Source organism: Neolamprologus multifasciatus, chromosome 16 (genome assembly GCF_963576455.1).
Source record: "Neolamprologus multifasciatus chromosome 16, fNeoMul1.2, whole genome shotgun sequence".
Classification (NCBI taxonomy): domain Eukaryota; kingdom Metazoa; phylum Chordata; class Actinopteri; order Cichliformes; family Cichlidae; genus Neolamprologus; species Neolamprologus multifasciatus.
The window spans coordinates 22,176,844-22,189,165 of NC_140454.1; the positions used below are offsets into that span (position 1 = coordinate 22,176,844).

At 40.4% G+C, this 12,322-nt stretch overlaps 1 protein-coding gene across 1 annotated transcript; it reads left to right on the forward strand.

The window, feature by feature from the left end:
* Positions 1 to 386: 386 nt before the first annotated feature.
* On the forward strand, positions 387 to 11,904 carry LOC146500827 (indian hedgehog B protein-like). Its single transcript, XM_085134741.1, has 4 exons — positions 387 to 5,740; positions 6,841 to 6,998; positions 7,301 to 7,404; positions 9,503 to 11,904. The coding sequence occupies exons 1-4, from the start codon at positions 5,432 to 5,434 to the stop codon at positions 10,222 to 10,224; spliced, it is 1,293 nt and encodes a 430-aa protein (XP_084990867.1). The 5' UTR covers positions 387 to 5,431; the 3' UTR covers positions 10,225 to 11,904.
* The last annotated feature ends 418 nt before the right edge of the window (positions 11,905 to 12,322 follow it).

Sequence of the window (12,322 nt, forward strand, 5' to 3'; positions counted from 1 at the left end):
CTGTCTGACATCACATACATGGCAAAGAGTTTGAAAAGATTGATGGAAAGAGTTTCAATAAATAAATAAGTAAATTTAAAAAAAACACCACCTGTAACTGAAATGGAGCAAAACCGCCAACCTGTCCAGGGTATACTTTACCTATCACCTTATGACAGTTGGAATGCAGTCCACCTCCCATAACCCTCAGCTGGATAACTGGATGGATCGATGAATGAAATGGCAAATTTGGAGCAAGCCATTTTTAATATAACATTTCACTGTAACATGAACACACATGTAAGGACCCCCCCCCCCCCCCCCCCCCATGGAGTGGATTTTATTGGCATTTCAATATGCAATATCTATATTTACTTTACTAAGTGCAACTTTGTAAAAAAGCATTAATGCTTATCTAAATGTTGCACGTGTTCATGTACATGCATGCGTGCGTGCATGTAACCTCTCTATTTAACAACTTGTGGCTGTGTCTATACCTGCAGTTGGGTACTTCTGTATGCATGTATTTGAGTGCATGCATGTGTGTTTCCATCTCTCCGTGGCTATGTGTTTAATGTCAGAGCACAGCACAGCCTACTTCAGTCCCCTGGGTAGCTCTTTGTTTGCTTTAGCCATGCGGTGGCTAGCCTAGCCCGCTAACTCCAAGACACATTTAGCCTGGGCTCCACTTTTATATCATCCTGCTTTTATGTTCCTTCTGTCTGCTCTCAAACCAAACACTCTGCACTGAACTGGACTTTAGCAAGACTAGTATTGGTGCCATTCTCAACCAATTGACAGACAGGTTTGGTCAGTGTGGTTTTCACTGGCTGACATGTTAGCTCCAGCTTACCATCTTAACTGCTGGCAATGGCTAAGTGGCACTCACTGCCAAAAATATGTATGGTAAAATATATAAAGTATAAAAAATGCCCACGTTGTTTTATCTCCTTGTTTTGGAAGATTAAGGCTTAGAAGATTTCATATATTCCCACTATGCTGCTTAGAAGCCGACTACATATAGGCATAGTTTTAGGTGTTTATTGCGGTCTGGGGTTTGATGCTGGAGTGTGTGGAGGGACAGAAGAAGAAGGAGGAGGAGGAGGAGGAAGAGGGATGGTGGTTTTAGCCACCAGCTGTTGTTACCTTGAGCATAACGTCCTTTAACCCCCATTACAGCAATCCACCACAAGCCACAAACACGCTAGCTTCAACTGACTGAAAAACAACCCAAACTCACTTGTTTACTAGCTAATGTGCCAAGCCATTTGCTGTCTCTTACTCATTCAAACACTCATTCAAAAACTCTGGTTTTTTTTAATCAACTTCTTAATTTACATCTTGCTCTCTCATTTGTCTATCCAAATTTCCTGGCATAGTCACAGTCGCTTTGTTAAATTTTCTCACTGTCTTTCATTATGATTCAGTTTTTCTGTATAATCATTTTTAACATCTTTTCCATCCCTTTCTTTTCACTTCCTTTTGGAATTTTCTTTCATCTGTGTCTTCCTCCTTTTGCCCGATTCAGAGCCTTTGTTGGTTAGGGCCCCGGGTATGCGTGGGTAACCCCGATGCCCATGCAAAGGCTGTGGACTCATTGAGCCTCAGTGTCAGCAGATGAAAGCAGAGGGAGATTCTGGGGCTGGCACCCATCTCCTTCTGTCCTGCCACCATGGTCTCTTATTTCACAGAGAAAATTAATAACTTTAACAAACATCAATGAATGAGGGCCTGATGCTTGGTTGGTTTGTCGGCTGGCCTGGCATATGTGTGTGTACTGTGTACACATGCCTAGATATGTGTGTCTTTGCGTTTACGGTTGTGTGTTTGAGCTCATACCTTACTTTATGTGAACCATTTTAGTTCTGCTGAAAGAGCCTGACAGGAATAGTTTACAGGAATAGTGTACAGCAAAGAAACTGACAGGTTGATGAATAGTAACAGGGAGACAAGATTTTGGGTGGGGGTGTGTCAGGCTCCACTTTGGTTTGATCTGATCAGAATGTTGTCTTCTTGAAACGCCATAGTGTCGTCTTTTGAGGCCAAGAAGAACTGAGAGATGGATGGATGAAGGGAGGGATGGATGGATGGGAGAATGTGACCACTTCTGAGGCATTGTCGACAGCCACGCTGAATAGGCAGCGGGCCTGCCTGGAACCACGCCTGTATTTATGATCTTCAAAGGAAGGATGACACACACACGCTCACGCACATCCACAAATTATTGATAGTTACAGGAAAACACATGCTTGTGCAAGTGTGGCACATGCAAATTTGCATATAGATTTCTTCTCACACATAATAAACAAAGTGAAGCAATTCTTACATACATGGCGCCAGCACAAGTACCACCGCTGATAATGTGTATGTAAGTGGTCACAGCAGGTCAGTTTTAGTGAAATGTGCATTGCTGTTTAGCTATAAATGGCACCTTTATGGTCAGAATGGTGCAAAGGTCTTTACAATGGCTATAGATGTTTCACACGTGAAGTTGTCTGCCACATTATATATGACACAACCACTGGGGAAAATGTGTATTGTAATGTGTAATGTGTATTATAAGTAAGAGTAAAAAAAAGTCCCCAATCTGGAAATGGAGAAAGTTCACCTTCAGTGTAAAAGTTGTGCCTTAGCGCTGCAGTAAACACATTTCAAAAGGTGTAACTTTTACTTTCAAGCAAATATTTTATAGTTTCTTGGAGAGTAGGTGAGTGTTTGCAAACACAGACATTCACTAACTACAGAGCACAGTGACAGTCTGATAGCAGTGAAACCAAATAAATTCCAAGGAGGTCAAGAAATACACCCTACAACATACACAAGAAATCAAGAAAGTTTTTCCTTTGTAAATGTTGGTTGGGAGGAAGGGGAGGTCACTGACTGCCTATGTGATTGGAGCTTTAGCAACCAATTTCACAGAGACCTCCATCAACCTTCAGCAACCACTCAAGAACCTGTCAGGGAATAGACTACACATTTTTACTGGTCAATGGTGGTTGCTAGCTCAGATTCTAGGCCTGTGTGATTGGGATGTTACATCGCCACACATCCAAAATGGCAGAGAAGTTAACCTCGCATGGTTAGCTGACATGTGACTGAAAAATCTCAGTACCTGCATCAGCATCTGCAACTGGTGCAAGAACAAAAATGTGCAAGATGCTAACTTGGTGAATGATAGCATTTTCGGGGTTCAGTCTTTTGCTGCTTAGGAGAGCAAAGGAACTAAAAACTCCCAATAATGTGATATTTAAAGCAGTGAGGCACAGTTAGCTTGGCTATCCCTGAATTATCTGAATTGTCTCTGATAATTATGACACTGGATCATGCGGTATGCACATGTAGACACAGATTTTTGGCTGTGAAGTTGACTGGCGGCAGCATGTGGCAGCAGTTGACTGGTGGAGACTTCATGAGGTTGCTAAACTGGTGAAAGAAATACGCTGTTTTACGTGAAGAGTGGGAAAATGTCAAACACTTAGAAAGCCATCTTCATTATTTGTTAATAGGATAAGCAATCCAGACGATGAAGTGCAGATATAACAACTGCACATTTATATTAATTCAATCATAATTTCACAGACACCATCCATACATCCATGATCTTCTTAGCTGTGAGGAAGTAAATAAGTATACTGCCCAAATAGTGAAACCTTTCTTTTATTTGTTAACACTGCTACAATTTAAGGAACAGTCATTAAAAGAAACTCTTAACAGTGATATCTTTGAAAAGTCACTGACCATGCCCCCAAAAAGCTTTTTATTCATGGAGTAGCACAAGTTCCCAATAAGATTAAACTGCATTATGGGAGCTATTCCATTTTGCAAAGCTAGAACCAAATTTGGCAAAACACTGACACCTCTATCTGACAAATTTTGATTTATTTGAACTAGTCTGCATGCTCCATACCAGGAAAAATTTAATGAATTCACACAAGTGTCAGTATGTGCTCTGTTTCAGCTTAAAGGCAAAAACAAAAATAGATGGCTGTTTACTCTGTGTGAATCTCTCTATTTGCCTTTCAGTGTCCCATCAAGACACATGAAAAGCAGTGTTGCAGCAAAAAATACTTTACGGTGTTTACAGACACAAATAATAAAACGTAAACTGTGGAAAGCCTCAGCCTTGTACAGTTTAATTCATTCCAAGGAGCCAGCATTGAGAAACAGTGGTGAGACCACTGATTTTCTGCTGGCAAATATTTGAAGAGCTAATTTGGAGGGGTTGGGTTTGCTTGTGTGTGTGTTTGTGTGTGCATGTGGATGTGTGCTTCACCTATAGGCAGCAAGAGAACCAAGTAGCCAAAAGCTTTTAAATTAAAGATGTCCATTTTAGAAAACTGACATAAAGTTAGTACTATTGGTTATTTATTAGAGCACTCATTTAAGACTAATTGTCCCTGCTGTAACTCAGTCAGTCAACTAGCCGTTCAACATTCTGTCAGTCAGTCAGCAAATCAGTTTTTCTGCCAAGCAATCTACCTGCTAAACATCCAGGCAATTAGTATGTCTCACCACTGGTAATTACCCTATTATGCAGTCAGTCATCCAACATCAAGCCAACTAATGACCCTTGATCGTTATGCAGCCGGGAAAAAATTGTGGCAGTCTACTCCAGGAAATTGATTGCTTTAATTGATTGTGATTGTTGTTTACAATGTAAAACAAAAAGCAGGGCTGTCAGAGTACAGAGCTGTCAAGGGCACAGAAAGACATAGACAACAACTGGAAATGTGAAGTGGCAGCAATAAAGGGCAAACTTGTGTTTGCTGCTTGCCTGTCTGCCAGCAGAGTGTGGACGGGACTCTCCAGTGCACCCTGTGCCCAAGAGGGGCGGGGTGGGTGGCAGAGTATAGGAACAGAGGGAGCAAAGGAGAGAGAGGAGGGCAGGACTGGCAGGGTGCGGTCTGAAGTGGCAACAGATCGTTTTGGATCACTCAAATCCCTTCAATTCAACTGGAAAGCTGCAGCTTGTTGCACGCCGGCCGCATATGGAGAGGAAAAGCCTTCAACCCAGAGAGGGCACCAACCAAAGAGCAGGCAAAAGTGGCTGCTGTTATGACAGTTTCCCAGAGGAAAAGAAAGAGGGGGAGAGAAACCACAACACTGCAACTTGGATATCAGTAACCGCTCTCTCTCTTTAACTCTCTCACCCACCAAATCGACTTTGAACCTGTTTGTTTAAAATGCACGGACTTTACAGCCTGCACACTTACTGTTGATTCTGTAAGGCGGTGCGAGCGAAGTTTCTCAATACAGGGTCGATGTTCTGGAAAAGCTAGAAACTTTTTGGTATCCAAATGGTGTCCCGTGCAGCCGAGGTGCTGAGCTTCTTTTATCCGAGTTTTTCGGACGTGGATTTGCAACTGTCACGGACGATGGAGTCGGTAGCCAAACCGCGGAGGTACTGAAGACATCTCTCTCCCCCGGGAGAGTCCTCCCTCCCCCCGGGGCGATGCGGATCTCCTTCCTCCTTCTTACCGCCTCTCTGTGTGCCTTGGTCCTCCTCCTCCTCGCACCTGCCTCGGAGGGCTGCGGGCCGGGGAGGGGGTACGGCAAAAGGCGGCTCCCGAAAAAGCTCATCCCGCTTGCCTACAAGCAGTTCAGCCCAAACGTCGCCGAGAAGACCCTAGGAGCCAGCGGGCGTCCCGAGGGCAAGATAACACGCAACTCCGAGCGCTTTAAAGAGCTGACGCCAAACTACAATACAGACATAATCTTTAAAGATGAGGAGGACACGGGCGCCGACAGGCTAATGACCCAGGTGAGAAGGGGGATGAATGAGTAGCCTACGTATACGTTCGCAAAGATGCGATACAGGCCAGCATTCCTAAATATACCTGGTATTGCAAAACGGGGGAAAAGCTTTCTTTCTTTCTTTTTCTTTCTTTTTCTTTTCTTTGTTTTTATAAAGAAAGAATCGGTTGAAAGTTGATTGTAGCAAGCATACCACAAGGAGTTGAGTGACTAGGTTAGTTACACTGTTGCATCCAGTTGTCTGCTCAATATCTCTGGTCAGTCAGATGTTTGAACTACAGTGATTGATTTCATTGACTCCTGGTCCTCTGGGTTTTGCTGCCTGACATACTGAACTGTTATAGACTTTTAGTGTTTCTTTTACTCACGCACCAAGTGAGTCTCGGTCGTCGCCAATCTGCACGGTTTTCATGCCTAGACATAAACTTTGGTGTGCGTAAAGTCGCCGCCTTTGGGTCCCGAGGTATCTTTTCCCATCAAATATTAATATCAGTGCTGTTTTCATATCACAGTGTTCATTTGGCCAACAAGCACACACAAAAAACAAAAACAAAACACACCCTGTTTTTTTTAAAGCTCTTTTTTAATTGTGAACCTTTAAACAGATTGGCTAATTCAATTAATCCTACGTTCATTCATTGATCAAAGGACTAACATAAACCAAAAATAATAATGCTTCTAACAATCTGGAAAAAACCCATCTGGCACATTTTTAATATACAATGACTATTTGCAGATTCTTTTGTGTTTTTTTTACAATCTGAGGTATCTTGTATTTATTTTGATGAAGATGATTATTATTTTAGTCACTCATGCTTTCCTGCTAGTTATCTTACTGGGCTCTGCTGTTGTCATCCATGATCCATCTATTGTCACCACATAATGCCCCTGATTAACAGATTTATCAGAAACACACTGTCCACACTGTAAAATGTTTTTTCTTTTCCTTTGTTGATTGCCACGATGTAATCATTCTTCAGAGACATTTCATTGCAATAAATTTTTCATATACGTTTCTTCTCAAGTTTAAGTGATACTGTGACTAGAAGATTTCTTTATGTTTCTAACAGTCTGCTTTCCTTTTGTTCTTGTTCGTTCCTCTCTTAGCGGTGTAAAGACAAGCTAAATTCTCTGGCCATCTCTGTGATGAACATGTGGCCAGGTGTGAAGTTGAGAGTGACGGAGGGCTGGGATGAGGATGGTCATCATTCAGAGGACTCATTGCATTATGAGGGGCGTGCTGTCGACATCACCACATCAGACAGGTAGGCTAGAATAAGTTATGTGCTGTGAATAGGCCGGGCTTGTAGCGTGTGAACTGTGACACTCAACAAGTTAAACTGTCAGTTAACTTATCTGCAATGTGATGAGTCAAGCAATTGGTAAACAAATACACCACATTTTTTTAGCTGATAGCAAGTTTACATATTTTAGTCTGAATGTGGGAAAAATTCCTTCCTTACAACTTGTCTACATAAATGTCAAAGTAGAAATGGTCTTTTTTGTGAATTTTAATTCAGATGGACTCATGCTGGAAGTTAACTATAAATTTTTGTCCTCCTGACAGGGACAGGAATAAGTATGCTATGTTGGCTCGCTTGGCTGTAGAAGCTGGATTTGACTGGGTCTATTACGAGTCCAAAGCCCACATTCACTGTAGCGTCAAGTCAGGTAAGAGATGGAAATTAGAACAGTGCACAGTATGTATGCATTATCAAAGTGCCTCTTTGTGTGTTTTTGCTTTTGTGTTCAGCTGTTATTACTGCTAATGAGGCTGATGCTAGACCATTTGACAGTGAGCCACTAATGGTTTAGTTTCCCATTCATTGCCTTTATTAACACTCTGGGTGTGTGCTTAAGTGTATGGTCTACTGGGAGCCAATCAAAGCAGGTTGTGCACCTGTGCTCTTTGCCCAGTTCAGCCTCACATGTTGGTCTTAATAGATGTTGTATAGTCATTATGTAAATCGTTAGTTATCAAGGTTTTAGGATATTTAGCTGTACAACGTGTGGATGAAATGAATGGAAACAAATGTAAGTAGGCTTTTCTGCATTCAGTACAAGACTAATAGCTAATACTCTATATGTAGTACCACATTTGTGGTCAAAAACCATGAAAGATGAATACTTAAATTGCTTGACATAATAGTGTTTTCTGTATTCTTGACTGTATATTCAATCTGCATTTTTGTAGTAGATCCATAATATTTCAGTACACATACTTTATCAGATACTTTCTTCATGCAAACAATAGCTGAAAGCATTCCACCTCCAGTTATTCTAACTTTTAAGACACTTAAGAAATCCATTTACCCATGTCTGGTACCACCAGTTATTTGATGCCAAACTGCATTCTAGCAGTCTGCTGAGGTTAGTAGCCTGTGAGATGATTAACTCTCTCTTTGTTCGCTATTGCTTTTCCTTCAGTAGGTTTCTCTGAGATCGCTTATCTGAGTCTTATCACCCCCTGGTCTCTGCAGCCTTCAGGCTTACCGGCACACACCTTGGACAAATATTTGGCTGCCTTAAGACAGCCCTCTCACACAAACACCCACGCACATTTACAGTGATTCATTTCTGTTTCACAAATATTTTGCATTAATTATTCTATTCTATTCTATTCTATTCTATTCTATTCTATTCTATTCTATTCTATTGTTCTCCCAGTTCATTTAAGACGGTAGTACCGTATAGTGCTTAGTAATAGCAGGATTCTTTGCTAAGATTCGAGCCCATTGTGATGTCTCAGTGTGTATAGAACTGCTGAGACTGTGCATGTGCATGTGACCCAGTTTAAAAACAATATCTAGAACCAGAGTCTGTGTACTTTCCTGGCTCTCTGACCCCAGGCCGTGCTCTGACTGTGGTGATACAATCAGCTGGTTATCCATTAGCTCTTGCAGACTACCCCTTTTTGACACCTCATCTCACTGTGTCTTAAAGGGCCAAATAGCTCAGATATACTCTGCAACACTGGCACTTCGGCAAGAGCAAAATAAAATAGTAAAAGAAAGGATGTTTCTCTGTTATTACTCTGCTAACTGTTAACATGAAAAACCTACTTCAGAAAGATAGAAATACAGTACATGTACATACCATGGCACTGAACACTGTTTCCGTAACAGAGGGCAATACGTGAAAAATATGAAGTTAAAGCATTGGCTGATATTTTGCTTTGTTGTCTTTTTTGTAAGATTCCCATTACCCCAAGAAATTGATTTGCCTTAAAAAAATGTTTTGGGAACTATTTCTTGTATTTCAAATCATATAAATTTATTGTAAGCATTATAAAATGGTTACAATGACACATAACCATATTTAAAGATTGCCTCACACAATGAAAGGACAAGTAATAGTTTAAAAATCCAGCGATCAGCTCTTAATTGGTTTGTTTAAAAGCAGATAAAAACATTATTTTTCTGAAGTGGGTTTCTGTGTGTGCATAGTTTCTAAGCACAAGAAGAGGGCAAGAATCAGATAGACAAAAAAGCAGTTTGAACCTTGACTTTGAGTCATAATTTATACATGTGTTAACAATCCACCACTAATCCACTGAGATAAAGTTCTTCGAGAGTCAAAGTCTTACTTGCTTTATACTCAGTGACCCAGAAAAATGTGAAATCCCTGTAGGAGACCAAATGCCACGGTGCCTGTTCTCCTCTCCTGAGAGGACCTCCAACATTTCTCTCTCTTTATGCTTTTCATTCTTGCATTAGCACTAAATAATTACAAATAACATCATCATGTCTTTTGTTCTTCAATTCAACAGAACACTCTGTGGCAGCCAAAACCGGCGGTTGTTTCCCTGGTGACGCTCAGGTTGTTGTTGAAGCTGGTGCTGCTAAACAGATGCGTGACCTCCTCCCTGGTGATCGGGTCTTGGCTTCCTCAACAGCAGACGGCCATGGTCCTTTTCTCTACAGCCCAGTCCTATCCTTTCTGGACCGCCAGCCCAATGCCTCAAAGATCTTTTATGTAATTGGGACTGATGCAGGATTCAATATTACTCTCACAGCTGCTCACCTGATCTTTGTCACAGACTGCACTGCTGGGCTGAATCAGCCAGAGGAAGAGCCCTTATCGGGTTCCACGTGGGAAGGCAGGCCTAGATGGGGAGTAGGTCAGAGGACAGTTTTTGCCAGCGAGGTCCAGCCAGGACAGTGTGTGTTTACATCGGCAGGGGAAGTGAAGTCACAGCCAAAACTTTCAGTTGTGACCTTTGTGAACGAGCAGAGGAGCATTGGCTTGTATGCCCCACTCACCCAGCATGGGTCTATAGTGGTAAATGGTGTATTGGCATCTTGTTATGCTGCTGTGGACAGTCACCATTTGTCCCACTGGGCCCTGGCCCCACTACGACTCTTCTACAGCCTGATTGGGCCATCAGAAGCACAGAATGATGGGCTGCACTGGTACCCTTGGCTTCTACATTGGCTAGGGAAAATGCTGCTGGATACTACACACTTCCACCCCTGGTCTGTTGAACAATGACATAGATAAGAGGCGCAGAGACATGTTTCACCATGATGTCTTCTTTCAGTTAACACTAGTATGGAGCACTAGAACGCAAAGCACAACAACCTTTCTTTTCACAAGAAATCAACTGAGGGACCACCAAAGGCAATTCATTTTATAATGTAAATATGTTTTGTAGTAACTCCACTTGCCTGTATTTGCTGTACTTCAACAAGTTCTTTTGTTGTTCATGCAAATGAGATAAAGAGAGAAAATGAGACAGGACACATTATTCTAGTAACAGAAATATGGAAAAATAGTATTTCCAGTTTTATTAATTTCCAAAAATATGTAATAGACATGAAACATTCTGTTTACCACAGATCAAAAACAAAGATTATACTAAAAAAATTGCTGAGAAGTGAGACTGTCGGGTTTTATCCGCCCTTTGTACTGTATTTACTCCAATCTGACAATATTTGAGCTTATTGATACAATTTTGTGAAACCTCTTTAGTGTCTCAGGCTTAAGATGAACACACAAAGAAAAAAAGAGGAGAAATTAGTGACTGAACAAGGTGAGATGTGAAACTTTAAATGTACATAGGTATTTATACAGTTAAGTCATGGACTTTACTTAGTTTACTGTTAGATTCATCACTGCAGTAAATTCACTGATTCTTTACTCTTCCTTTTAGAGTCTATATTATATATTAGCAAATAATTTACAGAAAAATATTTAACTAGACAGTTTATTAAGTTCATTACTTTGTACATGATGAGATTAAATGTACTGGTGTTGCATTGTTTTTTGACATCTGAAAAAGGGCTTTGTTGTAACAACTGGATGGCAGAGAAAGAGTATGAATACACAGTATTTGTTTTACACTTTGTACACATACTGTATAATTTTACTTCACAACATTTGTCACTTACTGATGCAGGATTGATTAAAGGTGCTATAGTGGCCGCCGTGTCTCTGCCATCCGTTTCTACACGACTTGATTGTGTTAAACAAATTTATGTGGCTCATTTAAACGTCTCCTTGTTGATTATCAGGTGTTTTTAATTTAAAACTTTTTTATTTGTTTTTCATTGTTTCAGGTTTCCAGTTTTCAGATCAGTACACTCAGGCTGTATTCAACTACTGTATTAAGTAGCTAGCTAGGCATCATATTAAAAACAGTACTTATTTTTATTCTTAAGCGTTTAATAGGTGTTTATTTGAAACTTTGCATGGTCTTTTTTGTCTTCCATCTTTTTACATTTAGCAGTATGCCAAGCAGGTCTAATCTTTTTTGTTAAATGGCTTATTGGAGATGAATAGATATGTAATATATAGTTCATATTTCCCGCATGCCCCTCCCAGTTGAGTTGCTATGTGAAGACTCAAACATTGCAGTCGATCTGGAAAATTGAAGGCATTCTTTTGTATGACTGCTCAAAGATTTGTCACATATGTATATTAAGCTATTGTTGGAGAGACTATTTAAAGATCTATTTTTTAAAAAATGTAAATGTAATATTTTTTCTGGCAACTCTGTTCATAAAATTTGTATTTGAAATATAAAGGTTTTCTCTTGTTTGTGAACTAAAATCTGTTGTGCTTTTATCATAGCAAAAAAATCTAAACGAGATCGTGACAATACAATACAAAGTATCATATAGATATAGATTATCTAATAAAGTAAACTTTCATGGCTATTCTGCTTGTTGTAACAGAAATGCTTTCCGTCTTTTCAAGATCTATGCTAACAAAATGGACTAGCAAAAGGATTTCATAGATAAAACATAAATAACCTATTGGTCACTTTATAAAGTGATACATCTAAAACCTAATATAACAGCAGCTGTGGTTAGGGTGGGCTGCTGATTGGTTTCAGTACCAAGGACAGCAGCTCTCAGCAAAGCTCCTCTTTCCTCCCCTTGATGCCTGAAAGCTTTTTCTTTTTTCCAGGATAGGAAATTAGTCAGTGAGCACAGTACCCCCTGCTGGATTCTTCAGTGTTTGCAGAGAAGCAAGAAGAAGAAAGAAGGTCCTGGCTTTAAATCCAGTCTGATTCCTTTTTGCGTGTTTAGCTTTCTTTAGCAAAACGGAGGTAGGTAAGGATAACTGGTGATTCTGAACTAGCTGT

Excerpts from the sequence above, each read along its gene's own strand:
- LOC146500827 (XM_085134741.1), top strand. The coding sequence starts at position 5,432 with ATGCGGATCTCCTTCCTCCTTCTTACCGCCTCTCTGTGTGCCTTGGTC. Across the intron at positions 5,741-6,840 it reads CCGACAGGCTAATGACCCAG|CGGTGTAAAGACAAGCTAAA; the intron begins GTGAGAAGGGGG and ends TTCCTCTCTTAG. Across the intron at positions 7,405-9,502 it reads TCACTGTAGCGTCAAGTCAG|AACACTCTGTGGCAGCCAAA; the intron begins GTAAGAGATGGA and ends TCAATTCAACAG.